Source organism: Colletotrichum lupini, chromosome 9 (genome assembly GCF_023278565.1).
Source record: "Colletotrichum lupini chromosome 9, complete sequence".
Taxonomy (NCBI): Eukaryota; Fungi; Ascomycota; class Sordariomycetes; order Glomerellales; family Glomerellaceae; genus Colletotrichum; species Colletotrichum lupini.
Genome location: NC_064682.1, coordinates 333,910 through 351,487, shown reverse-complemented (window position 1 = coordinate 351,487; position 17,578 = coordinate 333,910). Strand labels below are relative to the sequence as shown.

General features: G+C 32.2%; 4 protein-coding genes across 4 annotated transcripts; 3 read left to right on the top strand and 1 right to left on the bottom strand.

Annotated features, from left to right (window-relative positions):
* Window positions 1–1,504: 1,504 nt before the first annotated feature.
* Window positions 1,505–9,798, top strand: CLUP02_16015 (uncharacterized protein; the record flags this gene model as incomplete). The annotated part of the gene is made up of 6 exons (XM_049294939.1): window positions 1,505–1,566; window positions 1,636–1,667; window positions 1,764–1,808; window positions 1,932–2,023; window positions 9,482–9,712; window positions 9,769–9,798. The coding sequence occupies 6 exons, from the start codon at window positions 1,505–1,507 to the stop codon at window positions 9,796–9,798; spliced, it is 492 nt and encodes a 163-aa protein (XP_049152086.1).
* Window positions 9,799–10,549: 751 nt separating this feature from the next.
* On the top strand, window positions 10,550–11,333 carry CLUP02_16014 (uncharacterized protein; the record flags this gene model as incomplete). The annotated part of the gene is made up of 7 exons (XM_049294938.1): window positions 10,550–10,577; window positions 10,641–10,695; window positions 10,755–10,784; window positions 10,875–10,915; window positions 10,980–11,013; window positions 11,097–11,209; window positions 11,278–11,333. 7 exons carry the CDS (start codon window positions 10,550–10,552, stop codon window positions 11,331–11,333), a joined length of 357 nt encoding a protein of 118 aa, XP_049152085.1.
* Window positions 11,334–11,356: 23 nt separating this feature from the next.
* Window positions 11,357–12,089, top strand: CLUP02_16013 (uncharacterized protein; the record flags this gene model as incomplete). The annotated part of the gene is made up of 3 exons (XM_049294937.1): window positions 11,357–11,555; window positions 11,628–11,692; window positions 11,814–12,089. 3 exons carry the CDS (start codon window positions 11,357–11,359, stop codon window positions 12,087–12,089), a joined length of 540 nt encoding a protein of 179 aa, XP_049152084.1.
* Window positions 12,090–12,196: 107 nt separating this feature from the next.
* On the bottom strand, window positions 12,197–12,733 carry CLUP02_16012 (uncharacterized protein; the record flags this gene model as incomplete). Its single annotated transcript, XM_049294936.1, has 1 exon — window positions 12,197–12,733. One exon carries the CDS (start codon window positions 12,731–12,733, stop codon window positions 12,197–12,199), a length of 537 nt encoding a protein of 178 aa, XP_049152083.1.
* Window positions 12,734–17,578: the final 4,845 nt, after the last annotated feature.

Here is a 17,578-nt window from a genome sequence, read left to right as displayed (position 1 = left end):
AAAGGAGCGAACTAGGGGCTATAAATTACCGACCTAGCTAATTATAATACTCGGCTTTTAGATTAAGTGCTTTATATATAACGTAAGCGGGGTAAGGGAGCGGGCATACTTAGCCGACCCCGATCTTCTTAGTATTTACTTTCTTCTTTTTCTTAATAAGAGTTTATAATAATTAGTATAAGTAGCGTATAAGTAATAATATACGTACGAGGTTAAGGCGAGTAAAGGGGATATTAGGCTTTTTAAATAGACTATTACTACGGCTATTACTAAGTATACCCGTAGCGCTAACGACCGTTCTATTACTAATAATAATAACGCTACGATTAGGGGCTATAGTTATATTAGAACGAGTTAGTAGTAACTACGGAACGACTTTAAAAAAGACTTATTTAGGCGCGGGGAGTATATAAGAATAGGGATCTAGGAGATATTTATTAGCTATAATATCTACGTAATAAGGGAGTAGCGTAGACGCTAATAAAAGTAAGAGACTATATATAGAAAGGATAATTATAAATAAAAAAAAAGAAAAAAGGAATTCGGAATTATAATAGCTTAGAAGGGGGTTAATATTAGCGAATAAAAGTGGGGCGACGACTACCTAGGTACTAGCGGTTATAAGGACGGCCTATAGGTAGGAGCGACCTAGGTATAGAATTATGGGGCTATTATCCGGAGTAAGGGGTCTATACTTAGGCCGACGGGCGCCGCTTATACCTGCCCTCGTACTATATATCTAAGGACTTCTTAGGTAAGGGATTAATATAGTATATACGAACTATAAGCGGGCTTTAGGACGAAGCCTAGGGAAGGGAGCACCCTATTAGGCCTTATTAATTAGGCCTCGTTAGTTAAGGGATAGCTTAGGGGGGTATAAAGAGGGGGACTAAGTAATAAAAGAGTAGCTTAGGTATATATAGAGTGCTAGTAGTATACCTCGAGGGAAGGGTAGATTTTAGTAATTCCTCTTTTAGACCCTAATAGTAGTTAGCCTCTGTGAGCTTCTTCCCTGTGTCGTATACCTATTAACATTGCTATATAATTAATAGTTTGATATCGATAATAGCTGACGCGAACTAACACACAAGTATTGTTTAACTTGATGTTCCAGGATTGAGTATATCTTAGAATTACTGAGGTTTGTCGCACCACATCCGACTACTGAACGTTCTTTGTCTAGCGGGTGGTGTTTACTTCTCTATATTTAACAAATGTTTGAGGTATAAAGTATCGTTGTGTATCACATCCGGAATTTCTCTTATCTCCGCTTTCACGTTGCGACCTTGACTCTAAAACTTATGCGAGATCATTGGTTTGCTAGAATTCGCACATTGTAATTCAAATGCTCAGTTTTGTTTGATTCGATAAACGATTTTGACGCAAAATGGCCTGACACGCTGTCCAACTGATTGACGGTCAACGCGTACAAAGAACGATACACTGTGTAGTACAGCCCTAGCATTCAAGCCTAGCCGGCCTGATTCTCTTAGCACAGTCAGACATGTACAAGACTCTCTCCGAGCTTCAGGTGCTTGTACTTCCCCAAGTAAGCAATGCGCTACAGTAAGTGTGTTAGACTTCAGTCTCTTTGACGGTATGTCGTACACTTAGTTACACATAAGGGCAGTCCAGGTTGTACGAGCGATCATCAGGCCTCTCTGAAGGTCAGCAATGTTTCAAACCCCACGAATTAGTCGAGAAATTGTTAGCTCTTGATTTCCCAGGACACAAAGACTACACAGTACTGTGTGAATAACCAGCCGATATTGACACCATTGAGTTCATTATTAGCTCAATGCTTGGTCGTTGGTTCCCTCTATTCCATCCCTCCTATTTCTTCTATCGGTTCACTTTCCATTGACACCAATATCTGCTCCTATCTTCTTTTATGACTGAGAGTCTGAGACTTCATGCGCTGCTTTATTTAGGGGTACAAGAGCACATGATGGACTCTACCGGCCCTGAGGCTTACATTCCGGATGACCCCGAGGCCTGTTCTCCTGACAAAACCCATAAGCAAGTGTGTTAGTATCCCTATTACAGGGTAGTTAGTTCGAACCGTAGTTAACGAAGAGATTAATTGAACTATATAAATACCTGCGTAGTAGGTATAAAAAAGAGGTTCTAACTATAGGTTAGGCTAGCTATAATAATTATAAATAGGGCCCCTAATTAGCCCCTATATAGTCGGCTATATACCGTAGTTAAGTTAGACTTCTAATTTAATACTAACTTTCTCTTTTTTTTATTAATTTAATTATTATAATTAGAAGTATAATTTAACCTCGGGCCCGTTTACTAAGTCGTCTCCTTTTCCCCTTTTTCTCTACTCTTTTTATATAACTTATCTTTTTATTTATATAATAGCTTTTTTACTATTTATAAATTACTCTAATCCCTTGTTTAGTATTACTTTTATAAAAGCGTTTGTGAGGTTATTTTTATTATTAATCTAACGGATCTCGAGTATTTCGCGCCTTTTATATAATTACTTAAGGGCTATAATATCGATTATAAGCTTCTTTTTTATTATTATTTTTAATTTAATAAGGTATTCGTATAGTGAGTAGGAATTAGTATAAATAACCGTTAGAATAGGTAGAAGGCTAATTTAATTAGTAATCTTCCTTAGCGTTATTAAAATTATATAAAAGAGGTTAACGCTATTAACTATACTATATACTTCTAACGCTAATATACTTCTCGTTACTTACTTATTTTTAGTTAATAAATAATAGATTATATTACCGTATATAGTAAATTCGCTCTTACTTATACTCTTATTAACTAAGATAATAATATACCTTAATTATAAAATAAGGTCGTTATTATTTATAAATAACCTATTAATAAAGACGTAGAGCTTACTAATTATAAGGTTAATTAGGTAATAAATAAGACCTCGATCAAGATTTATTTACTATTATTTAAGCCGCTTATTAAGTACCTCGATATTTTATTTAGTTAGATCTATAGCCTACGCTACTTTAATAAAATTAAAAACTACCTCGGGCTAATAAATACTTATAATATATACTCCTTATATAAGCTTAGCCTTATACTATTTTTTAATATTAGTTACGTTTAGATTAACGAGGTTAATCTTCTTACCCTACCCCTTTTATTAAAAAACGACGGTTTCCTTTTTAATTATAAAAATCCTATTATTAAATACTAAGGGGGTATTTATTATAAGGACCTCTTTTAGTTTTATTATAAAGCCCGCTTTCTAAAGCTCCTTATCCTCTTTCTTTATAAAGTTAATATTAAATAGGCTTAATATATCGTTAGTCTATATTTTAATAATCCTAAATTAGTCGCTTTCGTACTCCGTAACTAGTAGGTACGGGTCGTACGTAGAGGTAATTATTAATAGTTAATTAATATAAAAATTATAATAAGTAGCCCCCTAATAAGTACCTAATTTTACGAGCCTATATAGTGGCTTAAGTACTTTAATAATCGTGCTTTTTAAGTACTTACTAACTATTTCTTTTAGTAAATAGGCTAGGATTTTCCTTATGAGCCCTATGGCTAATTAGGTATAGGCCTAGGTAATATTACGGCTCTAAATCTCGTATCCTTTCTTCTGTAATAATATTATTAATATTATTATTAATTATTAGTTATAGTGCTATATAGTAAGTAATTATATAAGTAGCGTTACCTTTTTAATATCGCCGTACCCCTAAATTACGTATTTAAACTTCTTATATAGCTAGGGTATTCTTTTCTTTTTAATCTTATAAACTATTTATAATTTAAATATATAGAGGTTTATATATTTTTCTAAGTTATATAAAATAAATCGATAGACCCCTCGATTACGAAAAGTATTTACTTTAATAAGATCTAATCCCTTATACGGCTTTTTAGTAATTATAATTATACCTTCTTTACGTAATTTAACCGCTAGCTCGAAATCGGCTTTCTCTTTTATTATATAAAAGGTATTAATTACCTCGTTACTAATAATAAATTGCCGCGTTAGGGCTTACTATTATAGTTTTTTATAACGTCTCGCTAGTAATATTAGTACCCTTTTAGCAATTTCCTCTTCTTTGTCGTTTATTAATACTATTATAATAATTTCGTTAAGGATAATTTCTTATACCTCTACCGCGGGTTATATAGTTTCCCCTAGCTCTTTTTCTTTTTATAAGTTAAAAATTACCTCGTTAAAATTTATATAATACGGTCTAATTACTATAATCAATACTTTAAGTAGCTAGTTGCGATTTTTTATAACTATATAAGAGCGCTCGTTAACGGAAATTAACTTATATAGCCTAGCTTATTATTAGGTAATTTTGTACTATACTTATATATCTAAATTTAGTAATATATGTAGATTATCCCCTATATTAGACCTATTACGTATAGTAATTACTTTATTAACTTATTTTTCTATATTTATTTTACGTAATACCCGTATTACTTTTTTAATTACTTAGGCTCGTTAGTTTATATTTAGTAATAGTAGCGAGGCTAAGGTCGTTCTTAAATATACTCTAAATATTAATAGCGTTAGTATAAGTCCGTTAGGCCTTATAATATCGTTATAGTATTTAAATACTATCTAGAGGTATTCGTTATTAGTAAAATCCGGATTTTCTTCTTTAATAATTCTAAACGCCCTTTTTAATTATTAATATACTCTCTTTACCTTTTTAATATTATAGTACGCTTTAATAAGTACGATTTTTAGCTATATACTATAGGCCGTCGTATTATCCTTAAATTCTACTAACTTAAAGCTAATACTAGCGTCGGTTTTAATACTATTTAGTAATCCTTAGTATATATCGATCTAGCTTTTTTATAGGGCTACTTATACTATTTTTATTTATAAATCCCGGAGGAATTACCCTATTTAAAAAGATATAACTACGTTAATTATATATAATACTAGCCGACTATTTAAATAGAAAATATCGATAACGATTTCCTAGTTAAAGTTAAGCTTATTACGTAATTTAAACTTAAATTTATATAAGCTCTACGTATTTATTTAGTATTAGTAATATACTTTTATTAACTACTCTAGCGCCCCTATTTTAATATTATTATTATTTAATTACTTTAAAAGGTTATATAGCCTCATAACTAACGGGTACTTAAATCTCTAATATAATTTTCTAAGCTCACTTTTTATTAAATAATTAATTAATTTCGTATTATTAATAAGCTTTATAAATACATACCCCCATCGTCGTTTAACTATTTTAAAATACTTACCGCTAGAGATTTTATTCTTTATATTATTAAATATAATACCTAGTCGATCTATATTTTTTAGATATAAGAGAAATAGGGTATTAATAAGTAAAATATAAAAAGTTATCGTTCCGAAGTACGTCTCTACTTTTACTATACCTAGGGTACCGATTTCCTTACCTAAGCCGAAACTAATCCTCGTAATACTTATTATTAATATATTAAGTATTACTAGCGCGATCTTTTATAGCGCTTAGAATTACCCTTTTTTTTTAATTAATTATTATAATACCTTAGTATTTAGGATAATCCTATAGAAATTATTTAGGCCGTACCTTTTACTCGTATAGAATACTTATATAAGCTTAGTATTTAAGGGATTTAAGTAGTATAAAAAGGACCCCTTTAGCTACCCCTAGATATACTTAGTACTATATTCCTTTTTTTTAAATATTAAGAGAGATAGCGTTTTTTTTTTAATTATTAAGAGAATAGGCTTTAGCCCTATTAAATTCGCCTTTTTAGCTACTTCCGTATTCGTTATCTAAAGGACCTTCCCTTACTATTTATAAATAAAAGCTTACTTATTAAGAGCTTTTATTACTTTCTATTTATTTAGCCTCGTATATCCTCTAAAAGCTAATAAGGTAAAAAAAGAGTAGTTAATATTATCGATTTTATTATAATCTAATTCGTTAATATAGGGGGTAAGATTTTCCTTATTTTCTAAATCTCTTATAAGGGGTATATATTTTAAGCTACTACTTTAACTACCGTTACTAAGTTCCGTACCCCTAGATCTACTTTTATATATAATAAAGAATTAATTAAACTAACGAGGGCTAGTTTTACTATTTACTACTCTCAACTTTTTATACTATTCGTACAATTTAGTACGCTCTTTTTTAAAATAGTTACTTAATTAATATCTATCTTTTTTATAAATATAATATTACCTTTTCTATTACCTTATTTATAAGTTAAATCTCTACCTATTTAACGTATTTAGGCCTCTTTATTAGCGATTACTATATCTAGCCTCTTTTCTTTTCCTATTATACGTTTAATTAACTTAATATTATTAATAAGGGCCGTTATATACTTAGAAATAGGTTTAGCGCAGTATTCTTATTTTAATATTAAAGCTAGATCTTAGCTTCGAGTAGAGCGTCTCGTAGTCTTTAGGTACTTAGTATAGGGTTATTTTTATTTTTCATATATACTAAACTACGGTATAAAAATATCTAACTTTCTACTTATTTATCCCCTTATTTAGCTAGGTTTTCGCTAGCTTATTAATTTAATTAATAAGCTCTTTAAGTATTTCTACTCGCAATTTACTTTCTATTATCCTAGCTATAAATATAAAAGAAATTGCTCGTAGCTTAGATAGGAGCTCTAGGTTCTTATTATAAGTCTTAAAGTAGCTTCGGATTACGTTAATTATATTAAAAAAGTCGTTTTAATTAAAATTACGTACCGCTTTATAATAATAATTAAAGGCTTTGCTTACGAGTATAATATTAATTACTAAATAATACTAATATTCCCTAATTCCCACTTTTTCGTAATAATTATAACATATTATTAGGGTTTTTTATAAAACCTTATACTTCCCCCCAGAATATAATTTCTCTTTTAGGAAGATCTTTTTAAAGTTTATAAATTACCTCGTATTTATTACTAAATTTTTAATATTTATATACGATCCTTACGTCGCTATGTATTATTAATAACTTTAGGTCGTTTACTTCCTTTCTTATTAGCTAATCGGTGCCGAATTTCGTATTAGTAGCGGTAATAAATTATAAATCGAAATAAGCAGAATTATTAATTATCGTACTTTTAATACTATATTTTATCTCGGTATATCCTTTTATAACAATAGATTTCCGTTAGTAATTATAAAAAAGAAATCTAAGTTATTTACTCTTTTTTTAAATTCGTTAAAGCGATTATATACTTTATTAACCTATACCTAGTTCTATAGTACGAATTCCTCTTTTATAATTATTATTATTAATATTTTATATAGCTCTCGCGATTATAATTACGCTAATAATACCCCTTGCTTATAAAAGAATTTATTAATTACTTTTATAATTCTTAAGCTTATGCTCGCGAACTATTTATTTAGTTAGTAACTAAGGTCGTTTACGATCTCGTAAAATAGGGGTTACCCCTATAGCCCCTTTTTTTTATAAACCTTAGTTAAATAGATTAATACTACGTTAATTTACTTATTATTAAGCTAATCCGTAATTTTATATATTTATGTCCCCTAATAATCTAAGTTAATATTTACTTATTTATAAGAGATTAAGATTTTATTTAAAATCGGGTTTTATCCTCTTCTTCTTTACCCTAACTTACTAAGGGTCGTACTCTAGCTTATATCCATATTAATAATTACTAGCGTGTTTAATTTTAATAAGGATATATTTAATCTGCGCGCTAGTTATAATAAATCCGTACTTTCGCTACTTAACGAATTTATTAAGGTTTAAGAGATTCTTACTTCCTCTCGTTATTTTACTATTACTCTCGTTTTTATTATTTTTAATAATTACTACTACCTTTTTAAATTACTAGCTATTATACTTACTAAGATCCTCCTTTTTATTTAATATAAAAGGGTAGGTTTTAATAGTTCCTTTTTATAATAGTAATAATAAACGTTTATATTACTATAAAAAAATATAATTATTAGTCTTAGGATCTTTGCTAGTTACCGATTTTTATTATCCTATATATTTTTAGCTTCCTAAGCCTCGTGCTCTTTATAATTTCTAAATAGCTTCCTTTTTTAACTTATTTCTTTTAGAGTAGTATTTTATAAAAATAGTTAAAAATAAATACTAAATAGCTTATAAAAAAGCTATATAAGCTATTAAAAACTATATAAGCCGTTAAGTATAGTTAATAAAATTAAGCCCTCTTTTTTATAAAATCGTATATTTTAAGGACTTATTAAAAATACTTACTTATTATTTATACGTAGTAGGGTTAGATACCTTAGAGATCTTATTTTTTATAGCCTCTCGGTACCCTATTTTATATCTTTTAAGTAGTCTTTTTTATAACTTAATTATAATTAAGTAATTATCGCTTACTAATAATCCTTTTTATTACTTAGTTAATTTTTTAAAATTAATAATCTCGTATTAAGAGCTAATATAAAAAAAAGCCCTTAAGTAGCCCTTTAGAAGATTCTTTTCTTTTCCCCTTAGATCTTCGTCTTTTTAACCTTTTCTTAGGTTAATAATAACTTTAGTAAGAGGTCGTAGGACTACTTTAGAATAGCCGCCTTCTTCTTAAGTTAATTTCTAAAATCCGTAATACTCTTAATTTAATATTATTAAGACTTTTAAATCCCCTCCTCTTTTATTAAACCGTCCCCTATATTATATTCTTAAATAATACTTAGGGGGTAGTAAAGAGAGCTATAAAGAGGTTATTTAAATTATAAGCTTAAGGTCGTACTTATAAAATCCTTATAATAATAGACTTTTTTATATACTATAAATTTCTTAGCTTAATAACTCCTATAAGGTTACCTTTATTACTAAATAAAAATATTTACGTTTAAAAATCCCCTTTTTTAATCGCGCGGTACTTTTTTATATTATATTATTAAGCTCGTTTATTATATTAATTAATTAAGTAAGTAGTCGTCGTATAGATATTTTCTTTTACTAATTTAACTAATTAATTTCTAATTATAGGCCGGCTATAAAAAAGTCGTTTAGTAAAAAAGCTACTCGGGGTAATAATAAAAGGCTAGTTACTCAAGTAGTTCCGTTAATTAATATAATTTAATATAATAAACATTAACCTCTTATAAGTAATAAAAAGCTATAATTACTTAATTCTATACGGTATTTAAGAATTGCCTCTTTTTTTATTTATCTTTATAAGGTTAATTAGTATAAATCTCCTATCCTATATAATATTAAGAGGTCGTTTTTTTTATATAGTAAAACACCTTACTAATTTATAATAATAGAATTTAACTATTAATTAATATTAATATCCTTATTATAAAATAGTTAGTTCGAACCGTAGTTAACGAAGAGATTAATTAAACTATATAAATATTTACGTAGTAGGTATAAAAAGGAGGTTCTAACCGTAAGTTAGGCTAGCTATAATAATTATAAATAGGGCCCCTAATTAGCCCCTGCGCAGTCGGCTATATGCCGCGGTCGAATTGGACTTCTAATCCGACAAAGTGGCTCTTGTATGTGATCATCCGGTTCAGCATGTTCTGGAATCGAAAATCCCAGACTCTTCGACAAAAAAGCGTGCAATCCTCGGATTGAGGCCAGCGACGTTCGTTCTTAGTGTTTTGCTGGTCGTGGTTTTGGTGACAGCAGCTATTGGCGGTGGTGTGGGTGGCACGTTGGCTGTGAAAAAAGCGAGAGAGTATGACTTCCTTTTCATAAAGTTGACAAGTGATGAGACGTCCAATAGACTAATGATCAACGACCAGGTCTGTCTTGTCCTCAACCACCGGAAACTCATCAGAGGTGCCAACACAACACATAGAGATACTCGACCCTCACTGCTCCAACATAGACGGCAGATCAGAAACAATAAAACTATGCGACGAAGAGGCAAAGTTTACGGTTCATTGCGGGACGAATTACGGACCAGGGGAAACGAACGACATAGTAGCCATTGTGGCCCACTCGTATTTAGATTGTTTGAGGGCTTGTGCGTCATACAATCGATATAGGGGGTCCAGAGTGTGCCTTGCAGCAGTTTTCAATCGAAATCTGGACACCACAGGGGGGTATAATGGGAATTGCTGGCTTAAGAAATCCTTGAAGACCCGCGAAAATGCTGTTGGGCTGTTGGGTGGCCTTCTAGAGTAGAAAGAGTTAAAATGTATCAGGGTTTTGGATTGTCACCGGTTATCTCTTAAAGTCCAGCATCAAACCACTTCTATCCAACTCTTACGTTCTTCTGGGGAATAAATAACATAGGAAGTGTACTTCGCTTGTTTTATGTACTTTTGGACTCTGTGAAGAGCTTACCTGGCCCCGCACTGGAAGGTTCTTGAGAGGGTTCCTCGCAGTCAGAACTGAGGGGAACAACTTGAAAAGTATCACGCTTCGGACCGTTTCAGCGGGTCCTTTCGCCCTATGCCTCTAAAAGCCAATTCCCCGCCCTGGACCTGCTTATTTCAACAAGTGCTGATACACCGCCACTGGGTCGTGCCGAGACCCATTCAACTTAATCTATGCCACCCGAGCGAGCCTATGGGAAACCTGCCGAGATCTCGGATTGCGGGTGCCTAAGTAAGATCCTCGCGTTCAATTGCGAGATGTCCAATTGGGCTCTTTCCGGCTCTGGTAACCATGGTAGTGTTCCTCGTATTGCTTATAGTCTAGCCCTAAGCTCAAGACAATGGCAAGTTGCCAAGGGTAGCCACTCTGACCCGTTGCTGCCGATGGGCTTGTTGATCTTACTGTGAGACTGGGGCTGCCAGGTCACAGATGGGAGCCGAGGCTTGGCGACCAGACATCAAGTTTTATTTTCGCAGGAAACGAAGACTTCATGTCAGGCAGAGAATGAATTGCGATAAATCAAGCTTTAGCAGATACTGGGGAACGAAAGAAATGCCACGTAATCACTTGAGTATTGGACAGAAGTAAGAGATTGCCAATATCCACGTCCAAGACTTTACCGGGTTCTGTGGTTTAGATATGAGCTCCCCAACGTGCTAACGCGGACTCATTGATGGTGAGTGTGAGGTGTATTGAAGTTGTCCGGTCAAGAGACTGAGCCGTGCATGTATTAGACTGGATTCCCAGTTAACGATTTGCGGCAATGTCAGCCCCATCGTGAGGATCCAACTCCTTGCAGCTGAGCCAGCCTTCCTCGAAAACTTTAGATCCTTCCTTCGACAGCGGTGCAGGTCTAGATGTCCATAAAACTTCCAGAAGTGGCAAGCGTGACATCCTCTCGTCTAACGCCCTCCTCAGTGAGTTCTCAAGGCACCTCGAGAATTTTATCTCGGTGGGTATAAATAGCTCCATCGCGGACACCTAGCTGCGTCATTTCTCTTCAGATCATTGCCACAACTCATCATTCTTCAAACAACCTAACATAATATCTCTTCACTGACAAAATGGTTAACCTCATCCGCGCCGCCGGCCTTCTGGCCCTTATCCCTCTCATTGCCGCCGCCCCTACTGCTGCCGAGGCCACCGAGCAGAACGTTCCCTTCTCTTTCGAGAAGTGGGCTGAGGATATCATTGCCAACCCCAACGGGCAACATCCTTCGCCCGAGGAGGCCATGGCTCTCGCATTCAACCAGACTTCAAGCGGTTCGTGATACATTGTTGTCTTAATGTTGCCTTGCAACTAGAACCACCAATGGCTGACTTGTCACTGTCTAGATGGTCTTGAGAAGCGCCAGCAGGATGTCAGCTGCACATTCAACGACAACGATAACGCTGCCTCTGTAAGTCACTCTGAGCTATCCCTCCGTCAGCCTACCACGAAAGGGTCTTGTAACCACCACACGACGATGAATCATGGTATTTTCATCAAAGGCATTCACTGACATTGATTGCCTATGATAGGTTGCTGATGCCGTCTGGTGTATCGACTTCATCGCTGCCCGCGCCAATGTGGAGTGCAAGGCCGTCGTCAGCGCCACTGTCTTCTGCCACCGTGGCCAGGCTCAGATCGCCGGTGTTGCTACCGGTGGCAACCCTCCCAGGGACACATCCAGTCCCTGCGGCAATGTTGCCCGGTCGGCAGGCCAGATCATGGACGCTTGCACCCGTGGCAGTCTCGTTTTCGGTCAGAACAACGCTTGGGGCAACGGGAACATGAGAGTGCACATCCGTCGCTAGGAGGCTTACATGTACTTCTTAACGACACAGGGAACGAAGAATGGAAAAAGCATATTTTTCTTGTACATAGGTTGCGATAAGCACATAAGAAATATGGGAAACAAGATTCACTCCTCCAAATTCAAGAAACTCCACTGCTTGGTTTGCAAAAGGCTGTAGAGAAATTCCAAAGTTGGAACCAGCACGCCAAGTTTCTTCGCGGTTTTGATAGGATTTCCCAAGATCACCTCGATCTCCATTGGCTTCTGCCTCACCGCGTCAACCTGCATACTCGGCTTCAGACGGGCTTCTTTGGGCGTGAATGCAACCATGTCATCCAAGATCTCATCGGAGAAGATATGCCCCGCTGCTTGGGCAACTGCCACAACATCTCTCATGGCTGGGCGGATCAGGGTGTCCAGACCACCAGCATCCTGAATGGCGCCCGAGTCCAAATTCGTTATGGCACAGACGGTGTTAAAAGAAGCGTTCCAGATGAGCTTTCGCCATCGGAACCAAGAAATATCTGTCTGGATGTTGCATTTGGCACCACCATTGTTGTAAATCCGAGCAAATGCGGCGCACGCGGTGCTCTGGTTCTCAGGTGTAAACTTTGGATTTGGCCAGTACGCAAGCTGAAGAATATCTGGGTCATTATGCAACATCTCGCGTCCGTTGAGTTCGCACCCTATCAGCGGGACGCCTGAGAGTAAGATGTTGTTCGGAAAGGCTTCGAGTAATGGTGGCTCAATATCAATGCCGTTCTGAACGAGCACGATTGACGTTTGGGGTGCAATCGCGGGACCAATGATATCTGGGATCGTGTACACATCAGGCAAGTTTTTCGTAGCCACCAAGACAAAGTCGAAAGGGCCATGCTGTAGTGCGTCTTCTAGATGTCTTTCCACTGTGGCGCGTCAGTATCATTACGTCTGGGACGGAATCGAACTGATATTAAGCGACTCACTGTGATGGGGTTTCCAGCCAGCAATTTCCCCGTGGTCAATGCTCTGGATGTGATAGTGTCAGTATCCCTATTATAGGGTAGTTGGTTCGAACCGTAGTTGACGAAGAGATTAATTAAACTATATAAATATTTACGTAATAAGTATAAAAAAGAGGTTCTAACCGTAGGTTAGGCTAGCTATAATAATTATAAATAGGGCCCCTAATTAGCCCTTACGTAGTTAGCTATATACTACGGTTAAATTAGACTTTTAATTTAATACTAACTTTTTTTTTTTTATTAATTTAATCGCTATAGTTAGAAATATAATTCGACCTCGGGCCCGTTTATTAAGTCGTCTCTTTTTCCCCCTTTTTTTTATTCTTTTTATATAACTTATCCCTCTATTTATATAATAACTTTTTTATTACTTATAAATTACTCTAATTTCTTATTTAGTACTATTTTTATAAAAGCGTTTACGAGGTTATTTTTATTATTAATTTAACGGATTTTAAGTATTTTGTGCCTTTTATACGATTACTTAAGGGCTATAATATCGATTATAAGCCTCTTTTCCTTCGTCGTTCTTAATTTAACGAGGTATTTATATAATAAATAAGAATTAATATAAATAACCGTTAAAATAAGTAAAAAGCTAATTTAATTAGTAATTTTCCTTAGCGTTATTAAAATTGCATAAGAGAGGTTAATGCCGTTAACTATATTATAAACTTCTAATACTAATATACTTCTTATTACTTACTTATTTTTAGTTAATAAGTAGTAGATTATATTACTATATATAGTAAATTCGCTCTTACTTATACTCTTATTAATCAGGATAATAATATACCCTAATTACGAAGTAAGGTCGTTATTATTTATAAATAATTTATTAACGAAGACGTAGAGCTTATTAATTATAAAGTTAATTAAGTAGTAAATAAGACCTCGATCGAGATTCGTTTTTTATTACTTAAGCTACTTATTAAGTACTTTAACGTCTTATTTAATTAAATCTATAGCCTACGCTATTTTAATATAATTAAAAGTTATTTTAAGCTAATAAATACTTATAATATATACCCCTCGCGCGAGCTTAGCTTTATATTACTTTTTAATATCAGTTACGTTTAAATTAACGAGGTTAATCTTCTTACCCTACCCCTTTTATTAAAAAACGATAGTTTTCTTTTTAATTATAAAAATCCCGCTATTAAATACTAAGGGGGTATTTATTATAAGGACCTCTTTTAGTTTCGCTATAAAGCCCGCTTTTTAAAGCTCCTTATCCTCTTTTTTTATAAAATTAATATTAAATAGGCCTAATATATTATTAATTTATATTCTAACGATCCTAAATTAGTCGCCTTCGTACTCTATAACTAATAAGCACAGGTCGTATATAGAGGTAATTATTAATAATTAATTAATATAAAAATCGTAGTAAGTAGCCTACTAATAAGTACCCGATTTTACGAGCCTATATAATAGCTTAAGTACTTTAATAATCGTACTTTCTAAGTACTTATTAGCTATTTCCTTTAATAAATAGGCTAGGACTTTTTTCATAAGCCCTATAGCTAATTAAATATAGGCCTAGGTAATATCGTAGCTCTAAATCTTATATCCCTTTTTCTATAGTAATATTATTAGTATTATTATTAATTATTAGTTATAGCGCTATATAATAGGTAATTATATAAGTAGCGTCGCTTTTTTAATATTATTATACCCCTAAATTACGTATCTAGACTTCTCGTATAGCTAAGGTATTCTTTTCTTTTTAATCTTACGAGCTATTTATAATTTAAATATACGGAGGTTTATATATTTTTCTAAGTCGTATAGGATAAATTAATAAACCCCTTAATTATAAAGAGTATTTATTTTAATAAGATCTAATCCTTTATACGGCTTTTTAATAATTATAATTATACCTTCTTTACGTAGTTCAATTATTAGCTCGAAATCGGCTTTCTTTTTTATTATATAAAAGGTATTAATTACTTCGTTATTAATAATAAATTACTACGTTAGGGCTTACTATCGTAGTTTTTTACGACGTCTTATTAATAGTATTAGTACCTTTTTAGTAATTTCCTTTTCCTCGTTATTTATTAGTATTATTATAACGATTTTATTAAGGATAATTTCTTATACTTCTACCGCGGGTTATATAGTTTCCCCTAGCTCTTCTTCTTTTTATAAGTTAGAAATTACCTTATTAAGATCTATATAGTACGGTTTAATTACTATAATTAATACTTCGAGTAGCTAATTATGATCTTTTATAACTATATAAGAGCGCTCGTTAATAAAAATTAATTTATATAGCCTAGCTTATTATTAAGTAATTTTATACTATATTTATATATCTAAATTTAGTAATATATTTAAATTACTCCCTATATTGGGCTTATTATACGTAATAATTACCTCGTTAACTTACTTTTTTATATTTATTTTATATAATACTTATATTACTTTTTTAACTACTTAGGCTCGTTAGCTTATACTTAGTAATAGTAGCGAGGCTAAGGTCGTTTTTAAATATACTCTAAATACTAATAACGTTAGTATAAGTTTATTAGGCCCTATAGTATTATTATAATATTTAAGTACTATTTAGAAATATTCGTCGTTAGTAGAGTCCGGATTTTCTTTTTTAATAATTCTAAACGCCCTTTTTAATTACTAATATACCCTTTTTACTTTTTTAATATTATAGTACGCTTTAACGGGTACGACTTTTAGCTATATACTATAAGCCGTCGTATTATCCCTAAATTCTACTAACTTAAAGCTAGTACTAACGTCGGTTTTAATACTATTTAGCAGTCCTTAGTATATATTAATCTAGCTTTTTCGTAGGGCTACTTATACTATTTTTATTTATAAATCCTAGAGGAATCACCTTACTTAGAAAGATATAGCTACGTCGATTATATATAATACTAACTAACTATTTAAATAGAAAATATTAACGACGATTTCTTAGTTAAAATTGAGCTTATTACGTAATTTAAATTTAAATCTACGTAGGCTCTGCGTATTTATTTAGTATTAATAATATACTTTTATTAACTACTCTAACGCCCCTATTTCAATATTATTATTACTTAATTACTTTAGGAAGTTATATAGCCTTATAACTAACGGGTACCTAAATCTTTAATATAGTTTTTTAAGCTTATTTTCTGTTAAGTAATTAATTAACTTCGTATCGTTAATAAGCTTTATAAACGTATACCCCTATTATTATTTAACTATTTCGAAGTACTTATTATTAGAGATTCTATTCCTTATATTATTAAATATAATACCTAGTTAATTTATATTTTTTAAATATAAGAGAAATAGGGTATTAATAAGTAAAATATAGAAAGTTATCGTTCCGAAATATATCTCTATTTCTATTATACTTAGGGCGGCGATTTCCTTACCTAGGCCGAAACTAATCTTTATAATACTTATTATTAACGTATTAAGTATTATTAGCGCGATCTTTTATAACGCTTAGAATTACCCTTTTCCTTTAATTAACTATTATAATACCCTAGTATTTAGGATAATATTATAAAAATTATCTAAGCCGTACTTTTTATTTACGTAGAATACTTATACGAGCTTAGTATTTAAGGGATCTAAGTAGTATAAAAAGGACCCCTCTAGCTACCCCTAGATTTACTTAGTATTATATTCTTTTTTTTTAAATATTAAAAAAGATAGTATCTTCTCCTTAATTATTGAAAAAATAAGCTTTAGCCCTATTAAATTCGCCCTTTCGGCCGCCTCTATATCCGTTATTTAAGGGACCTTCTCTTATTATTTATAAATAAAAGCCTACTTATTAAGAGCTTTCGCTACCCTCTATTTATTTAGCTTTGTATATCCTTTAAAAGCTAACGGGGTAAAAAAAGAGTAGTTAATATTATTAATTTTATTATAATCTAATTCGTTAATATAAGGAGTAAAATCTTCTTTATTTTCCGAATTTCTTATAGGGGGTATATACTTTAAACTACTATTTTAACTACCGTTATTAAGTTTTATACCCCTAAATCTACCCTTATATATAATAAAAAATTAGTTAAACTAACGAGGGCTAGTTTTACTATTTACTACCCTTAACCTTTTATATTATTTATATAATTTAGTACGCTCTTCTTTAGAGTAGTTACTTAATTAATATCTATTTCTTTTATAAATATAGTATTACCTCTTCCGTTACCCTACTTATAAGTTAAATCTCTACTTATTTAACGAATTTAGGCCTCTTTATTAACGATTACTATATCTAGCCTCTTTTCCTTTTTTATTATGAATTCGATCGACTTAATATTATTAATAAGGGCCGTTATATATTTAGAAATAGGTTTAGTATAGTATTCTTATTTTAATATTAAAACTAGATCTTAGCTTTAAATAAAGTATCTCGTAGTTTTTAAGTAATTAGTATAGGGTTATTTTTACTTTTAGTATATACTAAATTACGGTATAAAAATATCCGACTTTTTACTTATTTATCCCTTTATTTAGCTAAGTTTTTACTAGCTTA